This window comes from Lodderomyces elongisporus, chromosome 1, assembly GCF_030384665.1.
Source record: "Lodderomyces elongisporus chromosome 1, complete sequence".
Taxonomy (NCBI): domain Eukaryota; kingdom Fungi; phylum Ascomycota; class Pichiomycetes; order Serinales; family Debaryomycetaceae; genus Lodderomyces; species Lodderomyces elongisporus.
Window position 1 is genome coordinate 1,444,194 of NC_083673.1, and position 13,088 is coordinate 1,457,281.

A 13,088-nucleotide genomic window follows, 5' to 3' on the forward strand; every position below is an offset into this window, starting at 1 on the left:
CCTAGTGATATACATATATATATGTATGTATATATGTATGTATATTTGTATGTATATATGTATGTATATTTGTATGTATATTTGTATGTATATATGTATGTATATTTGTATGTATATATGTATGTATATATGTATGTATATATGTATGTATATTTGTATGTATATATGTATGTATATTTGTATATATGTATGCTGGTTTGTTCGCTACTTTTTATACAATATATTGGCTAATTGAAGATGCAGTTTCTGGATTAATTGACTCCATTTTTTGTAACAAGACATTTTTCAAATCATCATCGCACATAGTCATGACCAAATCAAATCTTTTGAATGTTGCAAATTGTCTGATGTGATTTGCTATCAACTCCACCTGCCCTTGCTGTTCCGGTTGCTGTTTCTGTGTCTGTGTCTGTATCTGTATCTGTTGGTGACTAGTTTCGTTCCCTAAACTGAATACAGATGCCTCGAGAAAGAATTGCAAAAAATCAGTCTCGATGCCTGCTTGTGAGAACATTGTTTGGTACGTTTGAGGTTCCTGCTTAAGTACATATCTATAAGCACTTGCCTTTTTTGTCTGGGGTAGGTTTTTCAAAGCACTCAATAATTTCAAGGGCAGTTTATCCAAATCATCAAAGCTCGCAATTTTAGATTTATTATTGTTGGAAGAAAAAAAAGAAGAAGAAGAAGAAGAAGAGGAAGAAGAAGGCAGTGATGAATTGTTATTATGCAGTATAGGAGGTCTAGTTGGTGCTGTTGAAGATGAGGTTACTTTTGCCTCTAATGTTGGTTTTGGTTTTCGCATGGTGCCAAATATATTCTCGATTTCCCTTTCAACTGCCATTGAAGTGGGTTTCAACTCAGCAGAGCTTGGACTTGAAACTTGTGGTAATGTTTCCTCTTTTTTCCTCTCTTGTTTTTTTTCTTCCGAGGCTTGTCTATTATTTAATAAATCAGTAAACTTTTGGGGTAATGTATCAACTTTCTCCACTTGTATATTAATGTCCTGTCGCAGTTCATCACCATTTTTGCATCTATCGGCAATAGCAGCAGTAGTAGTTTCAGTTTCAATAGCATCACTAGCTATGTTTGCTAGTTGATCCAACTCGTTTTTCGCTGCTTGATTATTTGGATCCAACTTGAGAACATCATCAAACGCAATCTTTGCTTTTGCCCATCTTTGCAAACCCTTGAGTGCTAAACCTTTTCGATATTGCAATTTTATAGTTAATTGTTTCGTTTGATTGCCGCTAAGATTCAAGCCGGATACAGTATCCCTATAAGCTCTTTCGTAATCTTGTAGGTTTAAGAAGCATTGTGCTCGATTCGAGTATAAGACGGGATTATATAGATCCAACTGGATTGCGTCACGGTATATCTTGGCCGCCTTTTTGTACTGCTTGAGTTGAAAGGCTTTATTGCCCTCTAATTTGAGTTCTTCCGCCAGTGTCATAATCGTCAATAACTGAGAAAGCAGCAGCAGCAGAAGTAAGAGTCACGGGTGCGGATGCTAATGCTCGTGCTTGTGCTTGTGCTTGTGCTTATGCTAATGCTGATTGTAACGCTGCTTTCAATGCTGATGCTAATGCTAATACCTGTAGTTGTGGTAGTTGGAAGTTACAAGTGATGTGATGGTGCGGAATTCGTTTTGATGAGTTGGACTTGACTATTGAAGTTGAAGTTTGACCAATAGTTAAGTTGTGTTTTGCAGCACAAAAAACTTGATCTGGTAAAAAGTGAAAACACACACAGAGAGAGAGAAAGAGAGAAAGAGAGAGAGAGAAGAATACGCCAAAATATTGGTAGACGTTTTCAAGCTCAGAAACTTGTATCAATCAAGAGATCGGAACAAATCAACATTATTTTTTTGAATGACGGTTCAAGAGTTAGAAGATGAAATTAGTGCAATTGTGTCCATATATCCTGACTCTGTGACACATGAGTTGCCACAGATTTATGCTTTTTCTGTACCCAATCATGAATCGATCAGTTTCCAATTGAATTTTCCCATCCTTTACCCTGATGAAAAACCGCAGTTGTTGCAATTGATTGTCAAGAATGAAAACACGAGTGAGGGGAGGAAGTTTACGGATACTGTGTATTTGGAAAAAAAGATTCAAGGAGCTTTAGATGAGACATTCCAACCTGGTCTAGTAGTGATTTTTGAATTATTGACTCGTTTACAAGAAATTTTTGATGAGTATGTAAAAGAACGTGATCAAATGGAGGCACAGAATCAAACTGCGATGAGAAATACAGGTAAAGCGTCCATAGTGACACTGGGGGAACTGCGGCGAGAAGAGGAGGACGAGGAACAAAGTATTGGCTTACAAGAGGGTCAAAGTCGGAGTAGCAATAACAGTAACAGTAATGACAACTACAACTACAACTACAACTACAAAGAAAATGGAAATGGAAATGGAAATGGCAACGTCAAAGAACTGAAACAACGGCAGATAGACTATACTGAGGGTTGGTTTGCTTCCGAACCTATAGTTGATCGCCATTCGACCTTCATTGCATATGTCCGTGTGGCCAACACCTTGGATGAAGCACGTGGGTATTTGGATACTTTGTTGTGTGACAGAAAGATTGCTAAAGCGACACACAATATTTCTAGTTGGCGGATTCAAAACAAAGATAGTGGTACGCGGTATCAGGATTTTGATGACGATGGTGAGACTGCAGCGGGTGGCAGGCTTTTGCACTTGCTCCAGATGATGGATGTTTGGAATGTCATTGTTGTTGTTAGTAGATGGTTTGGCGGTATCCACTTGGGGCCTGACAGGTTCAAACATATAAACTCTGCTGCTCGTGATGCCATTACACGAAGTGGATTATTTTTATTGCAAGATGGAACACATTCTGGTAATGGTGGTGGAACCAAATCCAAAAAAAAGTAAATAGGTTTCGAAAGGTATGTTATGCTTGATCACGAGGTTTAATTTCTGGGAGTTTAAAAACTTTTAAAAAGAGTTGTAAAAGAGAAAAAGGGATTTGCACAGGACAGGACAAGACAGGACAGGACAGGGCAGGACAAAGGGGTGGGGACTAGGGTGTAGAGAGAAATTCTTTCCCTTATAGAAGAAAAAAATAAAGGTGTCTTGTTTTGGTGAATGTACAGTCATTTGTAGCTATAGAGTGGTTAATGAGTTTAATTATTTGTTCGACAACATTTAATTGTTGTATTGATGTAAAAGTTGGAAAAAGAAAGTAAGGAGAAAGTAAGGAGAAAGTTGCAGAAGAGAGCTGTGAATGTTTGCGTTAAAGTTGGTTTAAACCAAGATTTTTGCTGATTAAGCCGATTAAAAAAGATTTGTGTTTTTTCCTTTTTTCGATTTTCATTCTCTTCCTCTCTCTTATACCTTTTCTGTTTGCTTTCTTACTTTTTTGGTTCTCTGTTCTTACTTCTTTGTCCTTCTAATTACCCCCACCTTTTAGTTTTCTATGTTGTATTTTGTTGTATACAAGCTGTTAGCAGAATACGTTTGATACAGTCCTGTGCGGGGATCAGAAAGGAACGGAGAATCAGAATCAATTTCAGATGAGTAGTTGTTGACAATCAGCAGATAACTCTTTTTTTTTTTGTGAGAGGGGAGAAGGGGGGTTAATATAAAATAGAATTGAGAAAGTATGTGTATGGATACACCATCTTCTATCTTTTTGTCTCACTCTTACTGTGTGTGTGTGTGTGTGTGTGTGTGTGTGTGTGTGTGTGGATGTTGGGAAAAGTTGTTTGAAAATTGGATAGTTTCTGTTGAGGAGTGTTTGATGGAAAAAAAAGAGTACCTTTCCTTGTCCTGTGTCTTATTACGGTTCTGAAACTTTTTCGAATGACCTGCATTTTCAAAAGTTAACCAATGGACTAGATAGACAAGGACAAAGACAAAGACTAGTGAGAATGAAGAAGTAGAAGAAGTAGAAGAAATATTGTGGATTGGCATTGGAAAAGCTTACATCAAATCTTTCTAAATTTTCTTCATTATAGTTCTCAATTTTCGCAGTACAATGCATATTGTGTTAAATGTATACCTATTTAGGAAAGGTAATTAGACACATGTTTATCAAATCTTGTCGCTGCGCATTCACGATAAGAGCGAGATTTGAGATTCTTTTCGTTCCTTGTTACCCGCAACACTATTGAAATTGGAAACAAAAAGAAAAACAAGCAAAGAAGAAGAAGAAGTGGCAAATAGAAATTGTGCAACAACTATGTCTCTTGACAAAACACACATCTCGGCGGACTACAGAAGTTAGGGAATGACGGCAAATACTCTTTGTTATAAAAGTCATGAAAAAGTGTGTGGCTACCATTTATAGTCTTTTGTTCACTTGTCCTGCGTCCCAACGCCAATCAAAACCAAATGTTCAGATTATCGTCTGTTTCGGAATTAAGCAAAAAACGAAAGCACAAAAAATGTTGAAAGGAAAAGGAAAAGGAAAGCCACGCAAGCTCTTTAAGCCTTTGTTGATTTGATTAAGGTTTTTGATAAAACTTCTAGTGTTGATCAACTGGATTGTAGAATAGTGTTGAGTAATTTTGTGAAATCTCCAAACCGCGGGAATTCTCTACAGCTGTTGTTGTTCTTTTGCTTTGTTTTTCTTTCATTTGGTTGTCTCTTTTCGTGTTCAGGTTAACAAAGATAATATGTTAAATCAAATGAAGATAAGCAGAGACTTGCGGAAAGCAAGAGTATGAGAAAATGGTAAATCCGCTCTTTTTCCTTTTTCCTTTCTCTGTTTTCCTTTCTCTGTTTCCCTCTTCCCACACCTCAACGAGTTGTTGGAAAATTGGGAAGAAGAGGGGAGGGAACGAAGAAAAGGAGAGGGGTGGGGGGGGGGGGGTCCTCTTCCCTATAAGGTTTCAAGCTTAAACTATATATATTCGATTTGCCTCGCACTCGTAACTCTACTTTTGAAGACATTATAGTTGATTGTAAAACAAATACAAATGTGTGGTGTAATAGAGTATTTAGAAAATGTCGACTCAAGCTCAAAAATCTTAATCTGAAACTAATTGAACCACGAGCAATTGCCAAACGAAAAGTAAATTAAAAAATATATATAAAGAATTAAAAAAAAAATAGCAATGGCATTGGCAATGGCAATGGCAATGGCAAAGATGTGATTGACTCAAACACTTGGCCCTTTTCCACATGTACATAGTATACCATAATTTTGTTTCAGTTCAAGTTGAGTAGACACTGGAGTAGCCATCATATTCTATCATCCTTAATTCATTTTGATTCTCTCCTCTCAATACTAATTATTCTTTTTTAAGGCAAAAATCTGGAAACGTTGTTAGCTGTTGATGTTTCGTGTTGTTCCAAGAGATTCTTATTCTTAGAGTCTAGACTCTACCCCAAACAGCTCAGAAACAAAGAAGTTTGTAGCAAGGTACACTACCACTATATATTTCCACCCCACACACACACACACACACGCACACACACACACAGAGTGAAACAGACAGACAAAGAATTAGAGTTTGAAAAAAAAGTAGAATAGAGTGGCAGTATTCTTATTATGTTTCTTCAAGGTATGTGCATCCACACCTACATAGATACACACATACATAGGTAAAAATATAGAGACTATGTTATCATCAGACATGGACTCTAAAGTAATATTATGATTATTTTTTTTTCTGCCATGTTTTATATTTTTTTATATTTTTTAAATTCTTTTAATTCTTTAATTCTAATTTTAACCAATTACACAGACACTGTCGGAGACAGTAACTCTTTGCTCTTAATTGTCTTTCCTTTCTATTTCTATTTTTATTTATTTTTATTTATTTAATTTATTTTATTTATTTTTAAGAAAAAACACAAAATTTTGTCTGAATGCTTCAATTGGTGTGCGAACTAAGTCCGATTGGCTGCAGACAAAAATATAAAGAGTGACTTAGTCTCTAGCCACTTTATATTCAATTCTATTCTTGTGTTGTTCAGTTCTTGTGTTGTTGTTGTTGTTGCTGTTATTCATTTTCTTTTTTCTTCTTCTCTTCTCCAGTTATGTGGTACCTTTGTTACAACTTATTTATAGAATCAGCATCATTATTGCAATCACTAGCCTAATCAATTGGTTACCTATTGCCCCCAAAACAGTTTCTGGTTGGTGTGTACAAATATTGAGTACAAAGTATATAGTCAGTATGGTATATAGCAAACGCACATACCGAAAGACTCGTGGTTGAACAAATAAGATTTGTACTTGTTATTATCATTTATAAAAAATATAAAATAAAATAAAATAAAATAAAATAAAATAAAATAAAATAAAATAAAATAAAATAAAATAAAATAAAATAAAATAAAATAAAATAAAATAAAATAAAATAAAATAAAATAAAATAAAAGTAAGAGTTTATGTGTATATGTGTATATGTATTGACGCTACCACGTGTATCCTAATTCTTATTTAAGAAACTTAAATGAAAAAAACAACAATTAACAAAGCAAAAAAAAACTAGAGTACAACAGAGCACAAAACCAATATATAGTAAGCTTAACTAACTAAAAATACTGTGTATGTACACAAGCACACAAACTAACTTACTTACTTACTTGCAGACAGACAGACAGACAAACTTATCTTTGTCCATTGTACATAAACTACATGTGATCTATACCACACACTTTTGCTTTGTTGTTTTTTATTTTTTTATTATTCTTTATCTGTTCTTTTTATTTTTTATTTTTTATTATTCTTTTCTACACAAAAAGACGAGGACTTAAAGAGGTACTTGTGTGGAAGTGAATATAAATATATTCATATACAATCGAAAAATCACTCAAATCTTGCAACCACATTTTCCAACAATCTATACAAAGAGAATAAAATATTCAGAGCTTACAGATTTGAAACCAACAAGATTATACACCACTATTTAGATATCTCCTTTTTCACCAATCAGTGCTAGCGACAAGAGAGTACACATAGATACTGCCACTCTTTACCACTCTCCACCATTTTCCACCACCTCCCCCCCCCACACACACACACACACACACAACAATTGCCTTCATAACTACTTGGCACTATCCAGAGCCAAATTTATTTTTAAACAGAAAAAACAAACAAAAGACAGAACAGGAACCACCTTCTGTTCCTCCTTCTCCTTTTCCACTTCCTTTTCCATATCTCAAACAACTGACAAAACCGTACACGATCAAAAACTCAACAGTTTGATTCACCTACTAACAGTTCAGACAAGTTTCAATTTGTCGATTGACTCGTCTTCTTGACAAATACAACTACACTCAAGCACTCACTTCAAAACACTATTGAGTTTCAAGTGAATTTTAATCTATTGCTATTATCCACAAATTCCTTATTTTTCTTATATATATATTTTTTTTTTGACAATGCTTTCAACATTACCTAAATCCCAAACAATTCCCAATAACACTTCATCAGCACATAAAGAGAACAAGCAAAATAATGACGATGCTTTTATTATGAATATTGGCTATAGCCCAATTGACGAAGTAGCATCTCATCAGCAACTAAATAACCAACAACAACAACAACAACAACAACAAGAACAACTGCTGAAGCAACTGCAACAACACCCGGACAGAAGATCCTCCTATAGTCAACCAGTCAGTAGTGATACTGTTCTAGACTTGAATAATGAGACATTTTTCAAAACCAACTACAATTTAGGATCAGCAAACTCGACATTGGCCACTGAGCCAGGCATTGTGGTGGATACAGACTTGAGCACAGCCATTGTCGACAATCCCAATTCCAGCTCTTCAAATGTAGAAAACCATAGTCAGAGCCCAAATAACCACCATGAACAAACAGAATCACAAACTAAAAGGACATTTGCCAAAATACTGCAACCTATGCACCAACAACACCAGTACCAGTACCAGAATGGAGTAGCTGCCAACTCTGTGCAAACAGGCAACAAGAATTCTATCAACAGCTTTAGCACAAATGCATTGATTGATTTGGAAGAAGATTTACCAAGTAACATCTCGTACAATTCTTTGAACAGCTATTTTGCAACACCAAATGCTTCCATAAGCTCTGCCTCCTCGACTTCATCGTCACAGCAGCAACAACAGCAACAACACTCCGCTTGCATCAACAACTTGCCTGAAAACTCCAAATTTCCTGTAACTCCAACTGTCCAACAATATATGCAATTCCCCAAACAGATGAGACAACATTCAAGCACATTACCAATTGATCAGTTAACACTGCTTAGCTTGAGAACTCCAAGCTCTGTCTCTTCTACTGCAGCGTATGCAACTACCAATAACATTCTGGGCAATAATCAGTTTGGATCAAATCAATACCAACTGCAGCAACCCCAGCTACAATTTTACTTTCAAGACTTGAAACAACCTGATTTTGACTTTGTTGGCGAGTTCACTAATGCAGGCACTAGTGGTGAATACCTGCAGCTGCAAATGCAAAGTCAAATGGAACAACAAAATCAAACCGAAATTCAAACTCAAACTCAAAACTCGAGTTTACCTGTCTCAATCAATGAAAATACTGGATTGATCAATTTGGACTTGAATGCAATCGAAGCTGCCACTGCTGCTGCTGCTGTTGCAAATTCCACAAGAAACAGCGTGGACTATTATGTAAATCCAGATGAGCAGCCAACCGAAACAACAGTAAACCCACGCCAACTAGTCAATCATAGATTTACTACGTCAGTGAGTTCACCTAGTTTGACCACAGTCTTTGGTGTAAATCAGAATACCATGAATAGTAGTTTGCAACGTCAACAAATGCAACAACAATTACTGCAACAACAACAACAACAACAACAACAACAACAACCGCAACAGGGATACCAACCACATGATCAATCTCAACCGTTGGTACAACTTCCAACTCAAAACACACAGCCAAGGTCTCAACTGTGGACAATGCATACACAGTTTCCTTTGAATCAACCACCTCCACCAGCATTAGAGTCCAATGCAAAATCACATGCGAAAAGTCTTTCCGCCTCTCAGTTTGACTTCAACTTTAACTATAACTTTTTCTGGCCGAATGACAACACAGACTTTATAAATGATGTTTCCGGTGGTGCCATGACCAGTACCTCAAACAGTGGTTCAAACGATGGTTCAAACGATGGTTCAAACGATGGTACCAACGCGGCTACTGGAGGCGAGAATGACTTTAGCGAAATGCAAGGTGTAGAGCATTTTGACCAAGGCATTGACCCTATCTCGGTCATTTCTAAATTAGGAAATAGTGGTAACTTAACATCATCACCATCATCATCATTGAAATCGTCCACCATGCGACCCAACAATATGAACATTAGACCCACTAAAGCCCGTTCGCATTCATACTCGAATGGAATGCACAGTGGCAGAGGGGGGACCAGAAGAAATTCCATTCAATCTACTAGTCATAATCTGGCATCTTTTTCTGGTGTCTCTTCCTCAACTGCCTTATCATCGTCGTTGTCATCTGCATCTGCATCTGCATCGGCAGCAGCAGCAGCAGCATCATCATCATCATCATTATCATCATCATCAGTGGCATCAGCAAATACGAACCAATCTATTGGAAGTAGACTACTTGAGGAGCAAGAACTCCAATATCGTGCTTTGCAAAGCCAAGGGATAAACCCATTCCAAGCTTCGTTGCTTACTTTCGCAGCTGGCCAATTTGAAAACATCAATGAATCTGAAGAAACAATTGAAAGCGGTTCTCTTACAAAATCATCGCAACAAAAGAAAAAGAGAAGGAAAAGCTCTGCTGCTACAACCGGTGTCGGTGTAAGTACCAAGGAAAACAAACCACAGCGTCTTCACCAAGAGACAAGTAGAAAGGAGCTGGCTGGAACGCGAAATTCTTCTTCATCCTCGTCGTTAATAACAAACTCACCTTCTATCTCTCCAACGTCAAGCGCACAGTTTGACCCAGCTACCTCTGATAGAAAAACCGTCATCCTTACGAAGAAAGAATTGTCTGGTGTACCACGCGGCAACTTTAATGTTGGGAAAAAGGGAGTTGATAATGGTGGTGGGGACAATATCGGTGATGTTGATGAAGGTAATAATAACAATGGTAGCAATGATAATAGCAATAATGAAGCAGGCGGGGCAGGGGCAGTCGGAGCAGTTATAGTGCAAAACAACCAAGGTAACTTTCCTTGTACAAATTGTGAAAAACAGTTTAAGAGATCAGAACATCTCAAGCGACATATACGCTCTGTACACTCCAATATTCGCCCATACGAATGCAAATACTGTGACAAAAAGTTTTCAAGGCTGGACAATTTAGCACAGCATTTAAAGACACATGTCAAGACTGATGCAAATGGTGAGGTGACCATTGTTTTTGGAAATGTAAGCCACCATACAAAAAAGGACAAGGACAAGGACAAGGACAAAGACAAGTTGGACAAGGAAAAGGAAAAAGAAAGAGGAAAGAGGAAGTTTAAGAAGCAATAAGAGTCTGCTGGGCGGACTTTGAGCAAGAATTAAATGGAAAAAGCTCTTCATTTTACTATTATTTTTTTTTTAAAAGAAAAGGAAGAAAAAAAAAAGAAAGTAAATAACAAAAGATTGGCCACTGGATGGTCGAATAAATGCTAATCAGTTATGAGGAAAATCAACAGATCTTATGAACGCACTTTGTTTTTTTGTCTTCAACATTCAGCTTTGGTTCATATTTGTCAATCATTTTTTTATTATTTTTTGAGTTTCTTATACCCACACTTTATTGACATAAGAGAACTATTTACATGTATTGTTAACTTTTTCTTTTCTGCCAACATATGTATAGAATATATATGGCCGCCATGTTGATCATGAGCATTACAGTTTCTTGTTGATTTTGAAAGAGTCTACTCACAGAACTTTTATATTACATTTCTTTTTTATAATAAAAAATAAATTATTGAATAAGTTAAAATCTTTTTGCTCTGACTTTAGAGATTGAGAGAAAAAACCATGAGGCTGTTGAAAAATGACTACAAAATATTGGCGTTGTTCAATATGTCTTGAAGCTCGATAAGTTTTAGTTTCTTATTTGTTCCTAATTTTGTTTTTTTTTTTATATTTTTGAAATTTGTTGTACTTTTCTGTACACGGTGCAAAGTCCCACACATGCTGTTCATCTTGCAAGACTCGGTAAAAAAAAAGATACTGAGTAGTAGTCCGCTTTTTATATGTTCTTGTTGTTGTTGTTGTTGTTCTTGTTGTTCTTGTTGTTCTTGTTGTTCCTGTTGTTGTTATACTTATTTGTTCTCGTCGACTAGTTGTTGCCATGTTTTACCCTCTTTTCTCAATTCTGCAGCTAACTCGTCTCTTATTTTGGCAACCAATCCCGGTCCCTTGTAAGCAAAAGCAGTGTATAGTTCAATGAATGAAGCACCGGCCTTACCAAACTCCAAAGCATCTTTACCACTGGAAATACCTCCACAACCAACCAAGACTAAACCGGTTCCCTTTGTATGCTTTCGAAGTATTTTAAATGCAGCAAGTGATAATTCTTTCAAAGGTTTACCAGAAAGTCCACCGGTTTGGTTGACCAAGTCGGAATTGGTGGTTAATAGTTTATCTGTAGGTCTTTGGATAGTTGTGTTTGATAATATGATACCGTCTACTTTTGCTTGCACAGCTGAACTAGCAATTGACTCAATCTCGGGTTCTGATAAGTCGGGTGCTACTTTGACAAGTATGGGTGGCTTTGCGCCAAGCAAATTGGTGCCCAATACATTACGCTCAGTAACCACTGACTTTAACAATTTTGTGAGCTTAGCTTCGTTCTGGAGGTCTCTTAAACCTGGAGTGTTGGGAGATGAGACATTGACAATCAAGACATCTGCGTATGGCCCCAATCTCGATACACCTTGAACGTAATCTTCAATTTCATCGCCATGTTTGTTTTTACCCAAATTGATACCCAATATCTTGCCTTGTTGAAAAGAGTTGGAGAATGGATGTTCATTGGGTGTATGTCCTTGCTGGAATTTTTCCAACAACCTGCTAAACCTCACTTTCAAGCCTGCAATAACATTGAAATGTCCCGTTGAGTTGAATCCGTATCTATTGATCACAGCATCGTCCCTTGGCAATCTAAAGAATCTTGGTTTAGGGTTTCCTGGTTGTGACTCGGGGGTAATTGAACCAATTTCAACATACGAGAATCCACAATTGAAAAGTGGATCGATAACTTCACCATCCTTGTCCAAACCGGCAGCCAACCCAATTGGGTTCTTCAATTTGTGGCCAAACACTTCGACACCCAATACATCACTTTGGTCGTTTATACCATCGTCGAGCAATCTGGGGTATAACCCATACTTAAGAAAGGCAATACCTAGTTTATGACCCTGTTCGGCATCGGTTAAAGTACGAATAAGTGGACACAAGACTTTCTCGTGGATCAGGGACCGAGAGTCGAGCAAGTAATAGCCAAAAACTGTTCCTGCGAAAACACCAGTAATGATACCAATGGGTGTAGGGATGATGCTCGAGCGTAAAACTTTTTTTGGTCCCGATGCGTTCAATTGAGTTGAGCGGTGGAATAGCCGTGGAAATGATTTATAGAAAAGACGTGTTTTGAACATTTGGTTCTACTTTAATGGCGGGATTTGAGAATTTATAAATAAAAAACTAAAAAGGGAAGGAGAAAGAACGGAAGGAATAGAAAAGTAAGCAATATAGTGAGGGTTATTAAAGGAGTGGTTGGGGAAAGATCAGTGACGGAAGAGATACGAGGGAGGAGGGAGGAGGGAGGAGAGAGGGGGGGAAAGAAGGGTAAGGGTAAGGGGTGAGAGTAGGGAAGAGGGGCTTGCTAATGGCGGGACGAGTTTCGCAGGAAAAAAAAAATGAAAAAAAATAGAAGAAAGTTGGAGAAAGGGTGGGTGCGGCGTAGTGTGCTGAGAAAATGAGGTGAGGTTGGAGAAAACAGTGACCAAGATATTTATCATCATCAAAGCACAGAGAAAGGGGAAAGAGCTTGGGGACGGAAATTTGGTTGATTAAATTGGAAAACGTATGACCAACCAAAAAAAAAAAACAAAGAAAGAAAGAAAGAAAGAACCACATCTTATCAATTTTCCAATTACAATAATTGCTTACTTAGTATAA

The 13,088-nt window shown here is 37.1% G+C and overlaps 4 protein-coding genes across 4 annotated transcripts; 2 read left to right on the top strand and 2 right to left on the bottom strand. All coding sequences in view use genetic code 12, as the record gives it.

Annotated features, from left to right (window-relative positions):
* Positions 1-211: 211 nt before the first annotated feature.
* On the bottom strand, positions 212-1,450 carry PVL30_000515 (uncharacterized protein; the record flags this gene model as incomplete). Its single annotated transcript, XM_001527958.2, has 1 exon — positions 212-1,450. The coding sequence occupies one exon, from the start codon at positions 1,448-1,450 to the stop codon at positions 212-214; it is 1,239 nt and encodes a 412-aa protein (XP_001528008.2).
* A 418-nt stretch (positions 1,451-1,868) lies between these two features.
* On the top strand, positions 1,869-2,900 carry PVL30_000516 (uncharacterized protein; the record flags this gene model as incomplete). Its single annotated transcript, XM_061119171.1, has 2 exons — positions 1,869-2,364; positions 2,458-2,900. 2 exons carry the CDS (start codon positions 1,869-1,871, stop codon positions 2,898-2,900), a joined length of 939 nt encoding a protein of 312 aa, XP_060975154.1.
* Positions 2,901-7,367: 4,467 nt separating this feature from the next.
* On the top strand, positions 7,368-10,442 carry MSN4 (zf-C2H2 Zinc finger, C2H2 type; the record flags this gene model as incomplete). Its single annotated transcript, XM_001527960.2, has 1 exon — positions 7,368-10,442. One exon carries the CDS (start codon positions 7,368-7,370, stop codon positions 10,440-10,442), a length of 3,075 nt encoding a protein of 1,024 aa, XP_001528010.2.
* A 788-nt stretch (positions 10,443-11,230) lies between these two features.
* Positions 11,231-12,565, bottom strand: URA9 (Dihydroorotate dehydrogenase (quinone), mitochondrial; the record flags this gene model as incomplete). Its single annotated transcript, XM_001527962.2, has 1 exon — positions 11,231-12,565. One exon carries the CDS (start codon positions 12,563-12,565, stop codon positions 11,231-11,233), a length of 1,335 nt encoding a protein of 444 aa, XP_001528012.2.
* Between the last annotated feature and the right edge of the window lie 523 nt (positions 12,566-13,088).